Raw genomic sequence first — 20,220 nt, 5'->3', positions numbered from 1 at the left:
AAAAAAAAATACATAAAATATTAGAACCAGACGAGGTTCCTTCTTGGGCTGAAATTCTGTGATCCTGTCTTCCTGGTGTCAATTTGGTGAATTGAGTGAGGAATCATTTGGGTGAGTTGCTAGGAGGCATACTTTAGAAAAACAGCTCTCAATTACTTCTCCTTGGTCACTACCTCTCCTCTGAGTTCAAGATTCCCTTTTTCAACTAACCCTAGGGCAATCCTGCCTCAATAATAGAGTCCCACAGAATTCAGATCAGCAAAGCCCAACACAGATTTGGCTCTCTTGTATTGAACTCATGAAGCCTCATCCACATCTTTATCTTCTCCCTCTGAATTTCCAGAAGGCTGAGATCAAATGTGATACCTACCTCTCTGAATTTGCATACAGAAGAAACCTACTCCTAACTAATTCATCATTTAATCTTCCATTTTCCCTTTTGTGATTAGAATGGGTCCAAAAATTTTCTGTATACAGATCTAACATGCTGCTGAAACCAACTCAAACTGCAAATTGGCTAAGAAGAACTGGAAAAGAAAGTCCAGGCCCAAGTAAAACATTAAGGCAAGAGAAGACTGACAGAGCTACAGGATGAATGTGGAAATCATAGTGCCCTAGTGGATATTTGTTAGGTCCTCACTAACAATCTAGTGCTTATTTTTAATGCAAACTGATGGTCAGTAGATGGCAGAAGTGAATACTTCAATGCACAAGGCCTAGGAGTAGGTTACAGTACTTAAATGACAGAGAACTGGGCCTCTTTGTTTCTTGTTTTTCAAGCTGAAGTTACACTGGTTAATAACAGAGGTTTCAGGACATATGTGTATCAGTAGCTATATATATCAGATCATGCTTGTCACACGTCAAGTTTCCATCCATCACCATGTATCTGACGCTTTTTACCCAATCTTCCTACCCCACAGGAATTCACAGTCTTGAAGATGCATAACCAGTAAAGCTCTAATACAAGGCTAATGCACGAAAAGTTACAAAGGGTAATGCCAGAGGTGTGGAAGCACAGAAAACTGAGGCATCACTTCCCAAATGGCCAGCAGAGGTCATGAGGGAAAACTTCCAGGAGATGGCACACTTGAGCTGAGACCTGAAAGCTAAAACAGGTAGAGGCCAATTGGATAGGGCAGTAGTATTCCAGAAAAAAAAACATGAGCAAAGGCTCCTGCCTTATTGGGGGAACAGAGAGTAGCAAGATGTGGCTGAAGCACATACAGCCTTGAGAAGAAAAACATACAAAGCTATAGAAGGAGGCTGCAGCCAGCTTTTAGCTGGCAGCCTAAGGAAATGGAACTTAACCTTAGAGAAAAAATAAGCAGATGCATTACAACTGAGATGGAAAAAGGTATAAAATGATGTAAAAATAAACTACTATTAAAAAAAAATAAGCAGATGCAAGGGTATAAAAGTGTAATATGGTAGACTGATCAATCAGTCTTTCTTTTAAACTGCCTGCAGAAACATTGTTCTACTCAGTAATCTTCCTTGAGGAACTGACAGAGAAAGGGAGAAAATAATCACAAGCAGAAAAAAATACCAGTTTACTAACAAGCAAACATCATGGCACCCTCTGATTTAGGGACCAAAGAACCTTTCATATTCAGTGACTGACCCCTGTCTGGATCAAGTAGAAAGCCATCCTTGCCCAAGAGACCAACCCCATAACTTACGGCAACAGCCAGTCTGCAGCAGAGCTAGTGTCTTTCCTCCAGGGGCTGCACAGAGGTCAAGGACGGTGTCACCAGGCTGCAGGCCAAGGGCCAAGACAGGTAATAAGGAAGCAGCATCCATCAGGTAGTAGTTCATGACACCCAGACTGCTAAGCCTAGAAGAGAGGAAACTACTTTATAGTCAAATTCCTACTGGGTCAGGAGGCCCAGCAGGAGTCAAGGCCACCAAGTCCACACCCTCCAGGGCTACAAAGCTCTAATCAGCAAAAAAGTCATTTCTTAGAACCACACTTACTTATTTACTAACTCAATCATCTACACAGCAACCAGTTCAGAAAACCTTCTAAAACAGAACAATTTGGGCCTCTCTGGTGGTGCAAGGGGTTAAGCCGAACATTATGAAGTTATCAGCAGCCACTACACCACTACACCACTACAGAGTTTGATCCCTGGCTGGCCAGGGAGGTGACCCACATGGCACAGAAGACCTCTCCTGTCTCACCCGCTGCTCCCCTCAGCAGTGTACTTCGTCGATCTGCCTGTTCTGCTCCCCACTCTGTCCCTGGTGAATCCTCTCACCCTCTGCATGTCTGGCCTGTACCCCAGTTATGTATGAATAAATAAATAAATCTTAATAAATAAATAAATCTTTAAAAAGAACTCTTCCTCATGTGAAAAATGATGTAAAAATAAACTTTTTAATAAAAAAAAAAAAAAAAAAAAAGAACTCTTCCTCTAAAATAAATAAATACATAAAATAAAGTAAGTGCCTCACCCTCGCTGCACTTCAGTTTTCTCCAATGTAAAAGACAAATAGCATTACTACCTCAGAAGGCTATTGACAGAAAAAGGCGGTAACTTTTATACAGCACTCAGAAAAACACCTAGAATGTATAAGCATTCAGAAACTATTAGCAATACCTTAACCCTTACTAAAGATGAAGGTCTCTTCATGTCTACTTCTAGCACATATTCAGGATAGCCCCAGGCATGACACAAGGTCCTACCTGGCAGGAGGAAACCTGCTGACGTCCCCTCTGGCGAAAGTGAAGCATCGAAGGTTAGGACTGTAGGCCCAGGAGGAAGGAAAAAGAGCTGTAGCCTGACCTGCCTCAGGCTCTTGTTCCCCATGGGAGATGGTTTCATTCACAAAGTCCCTGGCACTCAGCTGCTCCAGCTCAGCACTCACATGATCCCAGGCAGCAAAGTTATTGACCAGCGCACCATACTTCTGCTCTGAAAGGAGACTGACCCGGATTGATGGCCAAAGATCCCCAAACTGCACACTGTAGGTCATGTCAAAATTCTGCAGAGCCAGTTGAGTGGCAGGAAACTTGGGCTCTGTGGCAGCCTAAAAGGGAAAAAATAGGCCTTCATGGTTTTTCAGTCTTGCTTCTATCTTCTATTGCTTGACCCCACCAATATCTCAGGGGTGTGGGGCAAATGTGGATCAAGTCAGTGCTCACTCCTATCTTGACATCCTGCCAATGCCTGCCAGTAAAGTGTGGAACAAAGTAGTGAGTAGCTGGACTTTCTATTTCAGAGTTGTAAGAAAAAGGAAATGCTGGTAAGGATCAACCAGAATGGGGTCATTCCTTGTAGCCCTGACTTAAGATTTAAAAGAATGGGAGTTCAGAAGAAGACACTCAAGGAGAATCCTACAAAAGGTTGGAAGAAACTTAAAAATAGGCTTAAACAGGGACCCTCCTGGTGGCGCAGCGGGTTAAAGCACTGCACTGAGAATCTAAAGCCGCTTCCGCATGAGTTCGATTCCCGCCTGCCCCGGAGGTGACCACATGGTGTGGCAGACCTCTCCTGACCCGCCCGCTGCTCCCCTCAGCAGTGTACTTCGTCGATCTGCCTGTTCTGCTCCCCACTCTGTCTCTGGTGAAGCCTCTCACCACCCCTGAGCCTCTGGCCTGTACCCCAGTCTGTGTGCATAAATAAATAAATCTTTAAAAAAAAAAATAGGCTTAAACATAAATTCTCTCTGAAGAGTCCTTTCACTTTCTAAAGTACTTTCATAGCTCCTAGCATAGGTGAGCAACACAATAGATAACTCAATGGGGATACAAAAATATCAACCTTCATAAGTGATAGAGATGAGAATAACTTACCTAAGGTCATGCAGTGACTAACACCACAGTGCTCAGATTCACAAGGCTGAGGGGCACTTAAGGAGAGTTCTCAGACCCCAAGAAGGCGAGGAATGCTCACAAAAACTTTGAGGAATGAATATGGGATTTCTAGGATGACTGCTATGGGGGTAGCAGAGAAAAATATGAGTCAGATTGTAAGACCACAGAAAAGGAAAATGAAGACTTCGACTGCTGAATCACCTTGGTCCTGGTTGCCATAGCTGGGAAGCCTGCTTGTCAGTCTTTTTACTGTCTACAATTTTGCTTTGGACCAAATTTTTAGATTGGTCAGAACTCTTGCCCTCTTGCCCTCATTTCCTAAATTTCTGGGTAATCGTGCTTTGACCATGACCCCTGCCAAGAGAGGGACTCTTGCTCCGGCTCCTGTTATTTTGGGGACTCTTGCTCTTGTGCTGTCTTAGAGTAAGGCGAGGACTCTTGCTTCGGCTCCGAGTGTTGCCATGGAGAGTACTCTTGATCTTGCCTTGTTGGGAGCTCTCACGCTGGCCCTGATTTCCACTAAGTTGAAGATTCTCATGCTGATCCTGATATATGCTTTGGTGGGGACTATTGCTCTGGCTCAGATTTCCAGTTTTAAGGGAAATCCTGTTTTGACTCATACTTCTATTAGTATGGAGACTCTTGCTTTGACTCTGACTTCTGCTAAGGTGGTAGGGGCCCTCAATCTGGCTTAGACTTCTGCTTTGGTGGGTAGTTGTGCTCTGATTGTCATTATTTTGGCATTCACTAATAATAACAGCAGAACTACAGCTGGAGTTAGAGCTACAGCTAGAACCCACGGGTGAAGGCAAAGGACAACTATAGGGGATCCGGGAGGGCTCTTTGCAGGGTTCTCGAGAAGCCACAGAGTAGACATGGAGGCCACAGGGCATAGTATCAGACTGGCCCCAGGGTCGGGAAGCAATGGGTAAATTTTGGGGATCAAAGGGTGTTCTCAAAGGAATAAAAGAATAGATGTGGGTAGAACAAGGAGGTACCACAGGCTGGCGAGGGCACTGGGGTAGGCTCCTGGGAATACTACAGGTGCCACAGGGGGGCACCATGGGCTGGTGCTGGCACTGAGATGGACATACGAATTGATTGAGGGTACCGGAGGCTGGGCAGGGATTGGGGGTGGAGGGAGTCAGAGAGTATACATGGGTACTGCAGGGGGTTTCTTTAGATGGTTCATGAGGGCTGCCCTGAGCACAACTAACAGGTACGATAGGATCACAAGGAAGGGAGAGGGGAAAGGAAGAGGGGATAACAGTTTTGAGGGTTCTAGGGACTGTACTACATAAGGCAGGCTCTTGGGAAATTTCCTTGGGGCAGGAATCAGAGCAAGTTGTGATGGATGCCACTGTATAAGAAGGACCAGCAGGATGGGAGCCAGGTGAAGGATTAGGGCAGGCCACAGGGTGCTTGGGCTGGTTGGACTGAGTATGCTGAATAGTGGTGACCAGGGAATGACACCTCTGGGCAGCACTTGGCTCTCTTATCTCCAAGCACTTGGGGGACTTCACTTGGGGAAGAACTGGGGTAGGGAGAGGGGGTTCATTGTAACTTCTGTGGGGAGATACCTGGGTTGGAGATACAAACTGGTTGCCCAGGGATGAAGGGAAAGAGAAGGTAGAATAAGGACAGGGAGTGCAGAGAGAAAGAGGTGATTCCTGAGGACAAGGAAGATCAGAAACCATAGAGTTTGGGTTTACATGAACATAAGAGCTCCCACCAGTCTCCCAGGAGAAAACGGACTCAAGACAAGACTTCCTCGGAGTCTGGGATTGGGGTAAACAAGGAGAACCAGTATTCACAGGGAGTAGGCGTATAGTACAAGGGCTCCCAGGAGCAGATTGGTGGGTTTCTGGGGAAGGGAGATGGGGACAGTGATAAGAGCCCTCCTGAGATGAGCTGGGACACCCACATGTTTGCACCTGAGAAGAAAGTGGGGAGCCACAATTTTTCCCAAGGGGCAGATCAAGCTGTGGTTTTGGTTCACAAGAGTCTGGAGGCTTAAGGTGGCCATGGCGAAAGTTGCTAGTGGGTGGGGAAGATGCTGGGGGAAAAGGAGGATCATTATAACTTCTCCGGGAGGACCATGGAGAGAGCAGAGTGGAGAACTTACGCCCAGTTTCCTGAACCCTGTGAGAAAGGGTTGGGGAAAGTATAGGTCTATTTTCCATGGGGTGGTGAGTAAGGGGCGGTGAAATGACAAGGCCAGCTCCCAGGGGCCTATGAGTTAGAGGTGGTGAAATTATCGGGCAATTTTCCTGGGACCCAGGAGGAACAGGAGGCGCAATGGGTCCAATTCTGAGGGGCTTATCAGTAAAAAGAGATGAAATCATGGGATCAGGTTCCAAATGTACATGAGAAAGCGGAGGGCAGGCCCCAGGGCCAGTTACCAGGGCTGAAGGGTAACAGGAGCAAAGGTAAGCGTGCTGGTCAGCACAAGATTTTGAGGGACAGGAACATGAGAGTCTCGAAGGGCTGATGCAGCTGCAATAAGGACCCTGTGAACAGAGAGGGGTTGACCTCAGAAGGTTGCTCCGTTCAAAACAAGGGCTTGGAGGGGCTGAACCCGAAAGAACTGCTTGTTGGCTGTAGGGCCTTCCAAGGAGGGGAGAACAAGGTTCAAAAGAACACCCCCCCAAGCTCAGAGAAACCTGAGGGGGTGGGGATGGGGGAGGATGCGGTGGAGGTAGGGAGACAGGCACACTGGTAACAGAAGAAATTCCAGGGCTACAGGTGACGCCAGAGATAGGGTCTCTGGAGAAGTGGGGAGAGCCCAGGGAGTGAGGGGGGTCGCTGCACCTTTTGCCTGGGTTTGGGGAGGGGAAGGAAGCATGAGCAAGGTGGTCGCTGTAACCTTTCCTGGGCGCCAGAGGCAGGTCGGGGGTGAGGAAGGGGTTAAATCCTTTCCCGGAGGGCGTCGGTGACCCAGAAAGGACGGGAAAGTCGCTATGACATTTTTCGAGGGGTGAGGGTGGCCTGGCAGGAAGTTCTAGGAGGAAAGGAGAGGTGGTCATGGGAAGGGGCAGGGAAAGAGGGAGGGAAGAAAGGGAGGGAGCGGAAGGGAAGTGGAAGGGATAGTGAGGGCCAAGGGGAAGGTAACCAAGAGTTGGAGAAGAGGCGGTGACTTAACTGCAAGAATGGGGGCGGGGCGATTACGTAACTTTGAGGGGTGGGGTCAGAAGAGGCCATAGTAAGCCGGAGGGAGAGCAGAATACCGCCGAGCAAATAAACTGGGGAGGAGAGGTTATGACGAAACTGATGCGAACGCGAAGGGGCTAGAGACGCTTCCTTCCGGGCGGGAGGGAAAAGGCCCGGCGGTGGAGAGCGGCTGGAGTAGCGAATTTAGCTGAGGGGTGGAAAGGGCTAAATTCTTCCAAGGAGCGGCCGCAAAAAGCTGCATTTGCTGTTGCCCGCTGGACCCAGGGCTGGACCTTACCCATTTCTTCTTATGTCGATGTCTTCGCGGGACCGTCGTGAAGAGCTCACGCCTCAGCACGGCGCCAACACCTCTGAGTGCCAGCGCGGCCATGACGGCGGGTGCTGCGCAGTAGGTCCGACCGGAACTGCAACTGGAGACTGGCGGGTTCCGGAAAGGTGGTGTGCGCCTCTCCGGACGAAAAGGGGAGGGCACTATCTCTGACTTCTCGCGGGCCCCGCCCAGCTTTAAGTCCCGACGCGAACCCCACCCGCCACCGATGTTTGGGCAGGTGGTGGGAAAAAAGCGAGCAACGTTTGCAGAAGCAATCGTTGACTCTGGTGATTGGAACATTGCGAGAAAGTCCGAAAAGGTCCCTAATCCTGTTATGGAAATCCGGGAGGACTGGGAGCTGACAGTTGGGAACTGAAAGAGACTACAAGGGGCGGGAAGAAGTTCCAAGAGAAACATATTAAAGGTAGGGAAAAAACGAGTTTAGGCTTACAAAGATAGGTTTATATTGAAGCTAATGAAGGTTAAGCCTCGTTACCTGTCGTTTGTCCCGCTCCACTGAATCTTAATTTTGTACTATTTTTCTTAAAGAGTGCCTCAAACTGTGTAAGCATTAGCATCCACAAAACGACTTCAACATAAGGAGCCGGTAGAGAGGAGAGGAACCTGGTAAAAGTTTTAAGTGAGCATCTGGCAGCCAGTTATCTGAACAGGGAGATGACAGCAGGAATTTAAAGTGAGAGGTGATGGTGTGCTGGTAGTGAAAATTGAGAGGGTGAATTTTACTTATAAAGAGAATTACAAGACTGTTGACTGATTACATTATCTGAAATAGCACAACAGTTTTTAACTGGCTTCTTACTGTGCTGTTATTCTTCTAACTTATTATCACCTAATATATGTTATAGCTAAATTACCATTTTCAAAAGGATAAAACATAATTCATACAAATAAAAATGTCAAAGGTTTAATTGTCATAATCAACTACTCATCCATTATTATCCTAAGTAATGAGAACACTTAAGATTGTAAGACTTGCTGAAATGAGAATCTGAGTTTCAGAGATTAGATTATCAGCCAAAGGAATACTGAGGAGAATTTGCTAATTGTTGAAAAAGTATTCTAGGAAATAAGCCATCATCTTTGGAGTTATCTTTTCTACCAGAAAAAAATCAATTCCACACCTACTGGTCAAAATTCATTTGCATTAGTAAGGGAAGGAAATAGCTGCACTGTTCTCAGACAAGAATTATTTTCATTGCCATCTTCTTTCTACAACTTAACCTCTGCCCTTGCAAAGTTGTAAAATAGCTTTATCAATATAAAATCAATCATAGTTATGACCCAGCACTGCAATGAAGGAGTACCCATTTACAATTCTGGACAATTTTCTAGACATGTCTCCCCAAATTAGAATATGAGATTTAAAAGAGCAGACCTTTTAATTCCGTGCTAAATTATCATCACCTACAATTCTAAATGGTCCATAGCTGACTTTCAATATTTATTGAAAAATGAGTGAAAGATGAGAACAATTGTCAACAATTTTTTTCAAGAAGTTTAATACAGGCACTTAATTGTAAGATGAAGGGAGATAGGTGTATAAAGACCTTTCTCTTTCTTAGTGAGTTAAATCTAAATAAAAATTAATGAAGTGGGGTTCTCCCTAGTGGTGCAGTGGTTAAAGTACTGCATTATGAAGCTCTTGAAGTCACTGCAGCACCAGTTCGATTCCCAGCCAGGGAGCTGACCCACATGGCACAGCAGAACTCTCCTGTCCTGCCTACTACCTCCCTCAGCAGTGTATTTCGGTCAGTCCACCTGTTCTGCTCCCCACTCTGGTGAATTCTCTCACCCCCACACCTCTGGCCGGTACTCCAGTTTGTATGCATCAATTAAAAAAAATATTAAAAAAAAAAAAGGAATTTTGTGGAGCTAAGATGAAGCAGCAACGAAGAATTATGCCCAAAAAATGCTTAAGAAAAGGAGGAAGCTTATCTATGAAAAAAAACTAAGCACTATCACAAGGAAAATAGGCAGTATTAAACTTGGAATAGCTCAGATGACAAGCTGGCACCACCCATGTCTGTGAAACCAAATTGGCATTTATTTGTTATCAGATCAAAGGAAAACCGTGGTGTAAGCCAAAAGTTCCAGTTTCTTTGCTTTTGCCAAATCTTCAGTGGCTCCTTTGTTAAGTTCGACAAGACTTCAGTTAACTTGATAAAGCTGTGGAACCTTATATTGTTTGGAGATGTCCAAATCTTAAGTCAGTAAGTGAATTGATCTACAAGCTCGGGTGTGGCCAACTTCAATAAGAATGAAAAAAAAACTACCCATTTTGTAGAAGGCGAAGATGCTGGCAGGGAAGAGCAGGTCAATGGGCTTATTAGGAGGTAATAAGGTCTCCCCTACAATTATTTTTGTAACCTGTTCAGTTAATTAACAGTGGCTACTTTCAGACTGAAAAAGAAAACAAATGCATTCAGGGTCACATCAATACCTTTACAAGAATAAACATCTTTATGAAAATAATTATCTTTTCCTAAAAAGAAATTTAGCCAGAAGTGATTGTTATACAAATCTTGTGCAAATGGCTTAACAGGCAGCACACTTCATTGTGTTGTGATACATTGTTCTGGTTGAAGTTTATGTAGAAAATCCAGCCTCACAGATATGTAATTAGAAATGAGAGCATTATTCTAATATCCTTCAGAAATAACTGAATATTCTTTAAAACTATACCGAAATCTGATTAATATTTTCCTTAAAAGCTAGTAGCACTATGTAACCTGAAACCCTATCAAAGAACTTTTCCCACACTGTTGCATTAAAATCCATAGATCAATCTTGTACTTTGGATAAATCCTTTGTTGCCACTGCATGGTTATGTCAGATCCATTTTATCTGGAAATTGTTGAATATTCACTGAGTTATCAGATCTTCCAAATGTATTCACATTCCATATACAGTAACAAAAAAATACTTTGTCAATGTTACTACTGATCTCAGTACAAAAGACTAAATGGTAGGAAGCTTTTAAACAGGTGCAAGATTTTCAAAATCCTAGCTTTTGCTTGGAGCTTGATTTTTATCCTTTGCCAACAAATACTTTCAATTGTTTTCCTTGAATTTGCAGGCTATGTTCATTTTCAAGAAAATGCTGGTACATTAAAATACAGTTGATTTTTGTCTGTTGATCTTGTACTGAGTCTGCTAAATTGAATTGGCAGTTCTAATAACTTTTTAAAAATTTGAGTACAATGTCATCTCTTTTATAAATGCTTTTGTTTCTGTATGATTTGTTGTTCTGCTTTATTTCATTGGTTACAGTTGAGTATTGAATGTAGAAGTAGTAAACACCTTTGTCTTGTTTCCATCCTTAGGGAGGGAGGTTTTTTACTAGATTGAGAAAGCTCCCTTTTACTCCTAGTCTCCTGAACTATTTTTAAATCATTGTTTTTCTTCAAATAGATGCATGCTTTTCCTGTATCTGCATAGCTGATTCTGAAATACTGTTGCACTTTCACTCAAATCTTTAACTGAAGTTCCTTTACTGCTATAACAAAATTGAATGGCTGCTGTAAAAGTATGACCCAAGTATATTGTACTAGCAGAATATATGAAAAAGGTTGCTATCTCTAGTTTATGGGATTTGTAGCGATGTCACTTCTCATTATTAATCATTTGTGCTTTCTCTTTTATACTCTACCAGCCTAACACTAGAGCTTAGTTCACTGAAACTCTCAAAGCAGCAGCTTTTGGTTTTCATTTTATCGTTTCTTTCCTATTCCATTGATTACTGTTCTTTGTAATTTTTCTACTTTTTGGTTTGCTGTCATTTAAATTAAAAAAATAAGAGTATCCTACATTTATCCATATATTCATTATTTCTGTACCTGTTTACTCCTTTGTATAGCTCAAAGTTTTATTTATTATCAGTATTTTTCTCAGAGGTACTGTACTATTTCCTATCAGTCAAGTCTGCTCACCATGAGTTCTCCCACCGGTCACTTGTTTAAAACATCTGTATTTTCCTTTCACTTAAGTATATTTTCACTTTCACTAGATAGAGTTCTTGGGTCAGTTTTTTTCTTTCGCTATCTTGAAGGTGAGCTGTTTCTTATGAGAAGTGTAATTCTTTGTGGCTGTATATAATGCATGTGTTGTTTTTTTTTTTTTTTGCATAAAAGACCTGGGGTGTAGGCCAGAGGTACAGATGGAGATTCCTCAGAAACAGAGTAAGGAGCAGAGAGAGGTGACTGCTGTGCCTAGCTCCCTGTCCAGGCTACAGTCCACAGAGGTAACAGCACTGAAATTCAGCCCTTACGCCCTACCAGGAAGGCCCTGATTAACTGTTTCTTAAAATTAGTATACATGGCCAAAATTTTACATGAAAAGATATCTCTGTCTATTTATTTTCTACCTCTGTAGGGCTATTATATTGGAATTAGAAATGGCGTCTATATAAATTGTTCTAGTAAAAATAAATCTAAATTTGGCCTCTCTGGTGGCACAGAGGTTAAAGTCTCAGCACGATCAAGTTATCACCAGTCACTGCTGCAAAAGTTCAAGTTCAATGCCCGATGCCTAGTCAAACAGCTGAGACGCATGGTGCAGCTGCTCCTCACATCAGTAGATCCGCCTGTTCTGCTCCCCACTGTCTGGTGAATTCTCTCCTCTCATCCCCTGCGCCTCTGGCCTAAATCCCAATTTTTGTATGCATCAATAAAAATAAATCTTAATCTAATAGTATAATTCAAAACAAGCATGCTTTTTAAAGTTATGTCGGCTGTTAATACTTTATTTTCTGTTTAAATGTATCTAAGTATTACTCACCATACCATCCCCCAACATGTGTAATTATAGGATTTTTACCATGCATACTTTACAAAAGTAGTCTCAAATTCTGTAAAATTTTATTACCATAATGAAAGCATCTCTTTATACTACCAATTTTTCCATATTTTACATTTTAATCACTACTTTAAAAAAAAATACAGCACTTGCAAAAGGGTTCAATAAATACTGCCTTCCATTCTCATTTCTACATTCATCATCTCAGAGTACTACTGAGTCTCTCCATCTGCAAAGTACACCCAGAATCTGACAGCTGAGCCACATTCCTGGGAGAGATCAGGGAGAATCTGGGGCCTTGCTGGTGGCACAGGGACTAAGACTCAGTACTACCAAGCTATCACCAGCCTGTGGCATGAGTTCGAGCCCAGACTTGGGGTGCTAACCCACATATGGAGCAGCAGACCTCTCCTTCCTTGCCATATTTCAACCATCATTGCTTCAAATGTCCGCCCCCCCCCCAACACTCTCCTGGGTCATCAGATATTGTTCCACAACTTGCTTTTTCCTTGTTTACTTAAGTGATTTTTTTTTCCCTCATTGTGCTTTAGTTTTTATAGTTTCTGAATTCTTTCAAGAACATTCAAATACATTTTTTTACCTTGCCCAGTGAAATCTGTCACACTGTTATTTTTAAGCTCCAGAAATTTTTAAATTCATTTTTATATTCCCATTTCTCTCCCCACTTTTTTAGACTTCTATTAAATCCCTGAAGCCTATCTGTAATAGCTATTTCAAAGTCCTTATGCTATTTTACCACATTCACTTAGAAAAAATAAATCCTAAAAAATAAAATGAGACAAGTCTGCAGATTATGGGGCTTTATTAAGATGGACTAACTTAATTACATAGAACTATGTCTACCTGTATAAGCCCAAATCCACAGGAACTTAAAGTTACACAAATAAGAACTAAATGTTCAAAGTTATAAGGAAGTATCCTGACGCCCCGGTAATGAAAGCTGGGGTGAATGAGGCTGCACGTTTACTTCAAGCTGGTAAAGAGTTTGTGGGCCACCTAGATAGGGGAAGAAAGGATATCATCAATTGGCAGTTTTGTTTCTTAAGATTTTATTTATTTACATATACAAGAGCTGGGGTACAGGCCAGGAGGGTGAGAGGATTTACCAGAGGCAGTGTGGAGCAGAACAGGTGGACTGACAGAAATACACTGCTGAGAGGAGCAATGGGCAGGACAGAAGATCACAGCACTGCTAAGCTAGTCACAGCAGCTACTTGCAGTGTGAGTTTGATCCCCGGCCAGGCACAGCAGACTGCTCCTGTCTCGCCTACTGCTCCCCTCAGCAGTGTACCTCATCAATCTGCTTGTTATGCTCCCCATTCTGTCTCTGGTGAATCTTTTCCACCCCCACACCTCTGGCCTGTACCCCAGTTCTGTATGCATAAATAAAATCTTTAACAAAAAAGAAAGAAAAGGGTGGGATATAGCAGCTTTAAAAGGGGAGAGTGTAAATGAAGGCTGTCCTGAGGAGGATAGGACAGATTTACTAGTTTATTAACTATTCTGTCTCAACTCAATAAAGGAAAGGACCATCCATGCCTGTCTTATTTTCAGATTTTAACCCATTGCTTGTTTTATAAAGATTTACTTTAGACATACATTTCTAGAGCACTAAGTACATTCATATTGTTCTACAATCATTAACCCTTGAGAATTTTTGCATCTTCCCCATTAAATAATAATATCCTATTTCCCCCTTCATTTGGTCCCTGGCAATCAGTATTCTACTATCTCTATCAATTTACTAATCTAGGTACCTCCTCTAGTGTATTGTATTTGCCTTCTTCTGATTTATTTCACTTAGCATGTCTTTAGAGTTCATCCATGTTATAGAATGTATCAGTTTCCTTCGTAATAGTGAGCAGTGTATACTCACATTTTGTCCATTCACTCATCAGTGGACACTTGCGCTGCACCTACCTTTTGGCTATTGTGAGGACTCCTATAAATATGCATGTACAAATATTAGAGTCCCTGAACAGACTCAATAATTATGAGTATATACCCAGAAATGGAATTGCTGGATTATATGATTTTATATGTAACTTTTAAAGTACCTGATTTGTCATTATTGCTAAATAGTCCAATATATGAATACCACATTTTACTTCTCCATTATCAGTTGATATTTATATTATTTCTATTACTTCTCTGAACAATCTGTGTACACATGTACACATATTTTCATTTCTCTTGGTTATATATGTAGAATTGCTGGATCATGCCAATTCTATGTTTAACATTTTCAAGAATTGTCAGACTGTTTTCCATAGGGTCGTACCAATTTACATTCCCATCAGCAAGGTATGAAGCTTCCAATTTCCTCCACATTTCCAACACTATTTTTTATTACAGTGATTCTATGGTATGTCTAGTAGTATCTCATTGTTGTGTGACTTGCATTTCCCTGCTAGCTAAGGTAAAGAACATCTTTACAGAGCCTCCCGGATGGTAGAAGGGGTTAAGTCTCTGCAGCTACTGCAGCACAAGTTCAATCCCCAATCAGGGAGGTAACCCACACAGCACAGGAGGCCTCTCCTGTCTCACACTGTTCCCCTCAGCAGTGTATTTCAGTACACTCACCTGTTCTGCTCTCCAATCTGTCTCTGGTGAATCCTCTCATCCCTGCCCCATCTCTGTCCTGTACCCAGATCTTGTATGCATATAAATAAGTCTCTTTAAATAAATATTTTATAACCAACTATTAGGTATTATATATAAGACACACTAGAGGACAGAAATTATTTTAAAGAATAGTCTGTTACTTAAAAGTGCAAAATCTAGCTTCCCCATTGTTAGCAATGCAAGTTGAGACATGACTTTTCTTCTCTGAGACTATCTGTAAATATAAAATAGGGATAATGACACCTCTATCTTCAATGGAATTGGTATGTTTAGGTAAGATTATGTAAGGCACTCAGTACTGGGTGCCTAACATTATATCGGGTAAATGTTTATTGATAGATCTGCCTCTTAGATGGAAAAGTTGCCAGTACGACATCCTCTCTGGCCATGGCAAGCTTTCTGCTTCTTTATTTAAGCTGACTTACGCAGTGGTCCCTTGCATGCAAAAAGTCAAAGAGCTCCTCTGTGCAATCCTCCTCTGTCTGTGATCTCGAGGAGACACGCTCATCACAGAGCTCTAGTCGCTCCCGAGCCTTTACACATTTCTCCAGCTGCTCGCAATGCTCTCTCACTGTTGTCAGGGGATCCTGCAGAAAAAACACAGAAACCAACATGGAGGCTTAAGGAGGAGACATACAAAACATGTGCTTTGATTTAATACAACCACCAAACCAAGGTGCTGCCTCTGAATTACCGTGCAGAAGGCCAGCTGGCAGAGCCACATTGCCAGAAATGGCAGAATGGGGTCTCCCATTCAATTCTGATGCTAAGTAGTAGGGGAAAGTTTCACATTCCTGCCTTCCAAGGTTGCCAGTATGCACTGAAAGCCTCAGTCCTATCTGAAAAACAAGGTGGTAAAGGAAACCTGGCCAAACTTGAAGTAGCTCTATAGGAGGCATTACTAGTTAACACAACATTTCGGAATATGTAATGCCTGTGGATTTCAATTTCCCTTACCTGAAGCCAGGTCTATGTACCCCAACTGCCCAGGTAGAAAGGCTATATTAACAAGAAGCACCATCTAAGAACAAGATCCTTCCAGAATTCTTTATAAACCACAAAGAGCAAATGACTGAGTACCAAGCTCTCAAAAGCTGGGTATTCTACACCCTAACACCATGATTAGCGAAATTCTAAACCCAGAAAAGACTCAGCTTCTAAGGCCCACACTCCTAAACACTGCACTACACAAGAAATTTTAAATTTTTTTGGCCCTCCCCGGTGGCGCAATGGGTTAAGGTGCAGCACTGCAAGCTAGTCACAGCTGCTTCAGTGCAAGTTCGATCCTCAGCCCCAGAGGTGATCCACATGGCAGAGCAGACCTCTCCTGTCTTGCCCACTGTTCCCCTTAGCAGTGTACTTCATCAATCTAGCAGTTCTGCTTCTCACTCTCCCTCGTGAATCCTCTCACCACCCCTGTACTTCTGGCCTATACCCCAGTTCTATATGCATAAATAAATAAATCTTTAAAAAAAGAAAAAGTTTTTCCCCTACTCCCATTATTTCCAAGGAGTCAACTAAAGACTCCTTAAGATAACCTTAAGGTTTTAAAAGTTCAGACTTGCTGCTACCAAGATGTTTCCAAACCGGAGACAGTTCTTACCACTAATTCCTCCTCCTCCGCTTCCTCCTACAAAAGGAAAACAAAATTAATGTTAGCATTAACTTTATTACATCTGTACAGCCCCAAAAATATTTATGTTAAAACTTTCTGCATTTTATGATGCTTTGATACAGGACGGAACCTTGATAATCCTGGAGATGCTGCCCCTCCCAGAGCCGGAAATCTCTACATATAGCAAACAACTTGTCTAACGTCGTAGATTTCAAATGCAAGCTAGCCAATCTAAAACCCATTTGTGTAAACCCTGCAAGTTCTTTTATCTAACTTTAAACCAATTATTGCTCCTACCCCCCCAATCAACCCAGTACCAACCAGACAACTAGGGACTCCTCCAATAGCTAGAGCCCACCCAAAATCAAACTTTCCAATCCTAAACTTGCTAGAGGTAGCCTACTCTTCCTCACCCATTCCTTCCCTCGGAAACCAAGGTTGTGGTTTCTCTGGCTTCTTCTGAAATTTGAAGATCTGAGGTGGTCCTAACACTATTATCCTATGGCCTGCTCCCTTTCTCAAGAGAATTATAATAAACTCTTTCAAAGGTAGTTGTCTTTACGCCTGTCACTTTCAAAACCCAATTAACACACTATCTCACTTTCTTTAGCAACTGCCTAAAAAAGTGTGTACATCATGGAGAAAAAGGAACTCTCCTGCACTGCTGGTGGGAATGCAAACTAGTACAACCACTATGGAAAACTGTTTGGAGGTTCCTCAAACTGCTAAACATGGAGCTTCCCTACGACCAAGCAATCCCACTCCTAGGCATCTACCCAAAAGACACAAAAACATTGATTGAAAAAGATACCTGCACCCCCATGTTTACTGCTGCTTTATTTACAATTGGAAAAACATGGAAGCAGCCCAAATGCCCAAAAGTAGATGACTGGATTAAAAAGAGGTGGTACATATATACAATGGAATATTACTCAGCAACCAAAAAAGAGAAAACACATGTCTTTTGCAGCAACTTGGATGGAGCTGGAAAAGATCATGCTTAGTGAGATAAGCCAGAAAGAAAAGGAAAAATACTGGATGGTTTCACTCATAGCAAGAGTATAATGGACCAGGGGAGAAAATAAAAAGAATAATGAACAGCCATATACCAGAGACATTTTGTGGGGGTGGAGTGGGGAATGGGATCAAAAACGGGGGTGGGGAGGGAAGTGCATGGGATTATGGTGATGGCACACCCGGTGACTTGGTGATGGGAAACCCGCTGGGATTACAATTGAGATGGAAAAAAAAAAATGTACAAAATGATATAAAAATAAACTGTTATAAATAAATTTTTTTTAAAAGTGTGTACATCAATCTAAAGCACTTTCATATTTAACTATCGTTACAACAGTTCTTTATCTTTTCAAGATAACATACACTAAGACATTTTCTAATACAGATTAAAGCTGTCAGATGTTCATATGGGAAGTATGCTCTAAATTCTGGTTAAGTCCCAGTATTACTAAAAAATAGCTAAATGTAGTCCTTGCAGACAAACTCAAGTTAGGGAGAATGCTAACATTTTTTCCCTAGACTTGAATTTTGTAATATGAAAACAGTCAAATCTAAACCATTCCACCAGAGCTTAATTAAAAGATGGTTGTGGACAATGTTTTGTATCTTGTTGAATTCTCAAGGACTCTAAGTAGATTATGTAAGTATGTCAACAGTCTACATGACTCCATAAGCCTGGGAACACCAGGCTGATCTATTCACTTTTGAAGCAGGGGCCTAACCTCAAATTTAGTTTCCTCCTTTTGAAGGGGCAATGCAAGAAAAATTCCTGTGGGAGCATCAGCATAGGCTTAAATCAGGGCACAGTAGAGTCTGAACAGAATCTCAACAACCTGCCAAAAGTAAGGTTTTGCCTGCCTATGCATACACATTTCCACATTTGGGGGAAAGGAAAAGTATACAGGAAAATAAGAATTATTATCTCAGAAATTCCTTGTTATGTTGATCAAAATCCCAATCTTCTTCACTCTCTACTAGGCCTTTCAAGGTAGAACAGGTAGCCTGCAGGTGAGAAGTTGAGCAGATTTAGCTGTAACCCCAGCTACTTATAAGTCTCTCCTAAAAATTAAGTTATATAGGATGTCAATTCTAGTTTTTATTTTTAATTATTTTTTAATATGAAACACTTCATGAATTTGCATGTCATCCTTGTACAGGGGCTGTGCTAATTGTCCCAATTTTAGTATATGTGCTGAAGTGAGCACTAATTCTAGTTTTTACTTAAACAAGGTTTCTTAACCTTGTTCTTTAAAAAAAATACACACTGAAAAGTTTTTCTAAAACTGGTTATCACCAGCCAACTGCAGCATGAGTTTGATCCCTGGCCAGGCAGCTGCCCCACACGGTAGAGCAGACCTCTCCTGTATCGCCCACTGCTCCCTTCAGCAGCATATATCAGTAGACCCGCCTGTTATGCTCCCAACTCTGTCTCTGGTGAATCCTCTCAACCTCCCACACCTCTGGCCTGCACTCCACTTCTTGTATGTATAAAGAAAGAAGGAAAGAAAGAAAAGCCAACATCGCACTAAATAAAAAAAATTTAATCTCCAAGAGCTCTAGGTTCTTCATTTAAGATCCTGTATTTTTTAATTTTAAAATTACTATTTACTTTCTGGTCTACTGCTGTGGTGAGCCCTGGTGAACTTGACAGTATACGTCTTGAGGTTAACACTACTTCATTCTGAAAGTGAAACTAGGAAAAATTGTAGGATAAACTAATTCCAACTATTCTGAATAAGTCATTCTGTAAGCCCAGAATAGCGACCTAATGTAACCAAAAGATAGACAGGAAAAAACAACGGAATAAAAAGTTATGGCTTCTGTAAGATGTGCAGCAGAATGGGTAAGTCTTGGTTAGCTCTAGAACTATGCTTTTAGGGTTCAATTCTTGGCTCAATGACTTATTATATATGCGTCCTTAGATAAGATGTTTGACCTTTCTGTAAATGGTAGCAATAATTGTACCCAGTACTTAACTTCTATTGTGTGGACTAAATAAATTAGTACACAATGGCACGCGGAATAGTCACTAATCAATAAAAAATGTTATACCTGCATTCTTACACTAGGAGAGCGCCCCATTTTATCACAGTCATAGTGCACTTTCCTACACACCCCAAACACACCTTCCCCAAACACACCTTCCCCTCCACCCCTCACTCCCCCTCCAAAAAGCAGCCACTTTTCCACAGAATCTAGCTTAAGGCCGGATGTCGGAAGCTTCATAGAAGATTGCAGCAGGGACTCCTGATCTGTGCTGGGGTAATCGGCTTGCTTCCCAAACCCGTCCAACCAGGGCCTCAGAATACGTTACTAAAAATGCAGGTAATATTTTTAGAAAAACGTAGTAAACCAGAATTTTCGCTGTCGTCGTTAAACCTTCACATTATTCACAGACTGGGGAAGCCGAGGCCCAACGAAATACTAGTCGTCTACTTGTCAAGGTCACTCGACGAATTCCAAGGAAAAGCGATGGGAACCAACCCTCTAGACGCAGCAATTTCTAGGGGGAAGCGAGGGTCACGGGGGCCTCGGGCGCGTTTTTCGGCGAGCTAGGTCCTGGGCCTCGAGGCGGTAAAGACGGTAGGATCGATCGCTTTGCCTTACCTCCTTGGGATCCCCGGACCCTGTTAGCATCTTCTGCTCGTCCTCCAGCCCCATGTCCGGCTACGTTTCTAAACTCAATCCGCGCAGCAACAGAGGTACCTAGCCCGCTTCAGGACCAAGAAGGACTTGTAAGGGTCACTCGACGGATATCCGGCGATATGGCCGGAAGTGCGGCAGACTTGTCGTAGTAGCGAACACACGCTCCGATTGGCATGTACC

General features: G+C 42.4%; 2 protein-coding genes across 5 annotated transcripts in view; both read right to left on the bottom strand.

The window, feature by feature from the left end:
- Window positions 1-7,395, bottom strand: part of NSUN4 (NOP2/Sun domain family, member 4) — a 33,321-nt gene extending 25,926 nt beyond the window's left edge. For 2 of the 3 annotated variants that reach the window (XR_001145253.1, XM_004678960.2), the window contains exons 1-3: window positions 7,269-7,395; window positions 2,690-3,033; window positions 1,683-1,837 (exon numbers count right to left, since the gene is read on the bottom strand). Coding sequence is in view for 2 of the 3 variants with exons in the window: in XM_004678960.2 (XP_004679017.1) it covers window positions 1,683-1,837; window positions 2,690-3,033; window positions 7,269-7,361 (592 nt within the window). In the remaining variant the exon portion in view is untranslated. Of the gene's footprint in view, window positions 1-1,682; window positions 1,838-2,689; window positions 3,034-3,799; window positions 3,941-7,268 lie in introns of all 3 variants that reach the window. The other variant, XM_012722457.1, reaches the window with a different exon arrangement.
- Window positions 7,396-12,042: 4,647 nt separating this feature from the next.
- On the bottom strand, window positions 12,043-20,209 carry LOC101625843 (cytochrome b-c1 complex subunit 6, mitochondrial). Of its 2 annotated transcripts, XM_012722654.1 has the most exons (5): window positions 20,002-20,209; window positions 16,366-16,392; window positions 15,457-15,601; window positions 15,188-15,349; window positions 12,043-13,133 (listed from the first exon to the last, which is right to left on the bottom strand). In XM_012722654.1, the coding sequence occupies exons 3-5, from the start codon at window positions 15,514-15,516 to the stop codon at window positions 13,101-13,103; spliced, it is 255 nt and encodes an 84-aa protein (XP_012578108.1). In that variant the 5' UTR covers window positions 15,517-15,601; window positions 16,366-16,392; window positions 20,002-20,209; the 3' UTR covers window positions 12,043-13,100. The 2 variants fall into 2 exon arrangements, with proteins under 2 accessions (XP_012578108.1, XP_004679016.1); XM_004678959.2 differs by lacking the exon at window positions 15,457-15,601.
- Between the last annotated feature and the right edge of the window lie 11 nt (window positions 20,210-20,220).

Source organism: Condylura cristata, unplaced genomic scaffold (genome assembly GCF_000260355.1).
Source record: "Condylura cristata isolate star-nosed mole 26May11 unplaced genomic scaffold, ConCri1.0 scaffold00008, whole genome shotgun sequence".
NCBI classification, from domain to species: Eukaryota; Metazoa; Chordata; class Mammalia; order Eulipotyphla; family Talpidae; genus Condylura; species Condylura cristata.
This window is presented reverse-complemented; position numbering and strand designations above follow the sequence as displayed.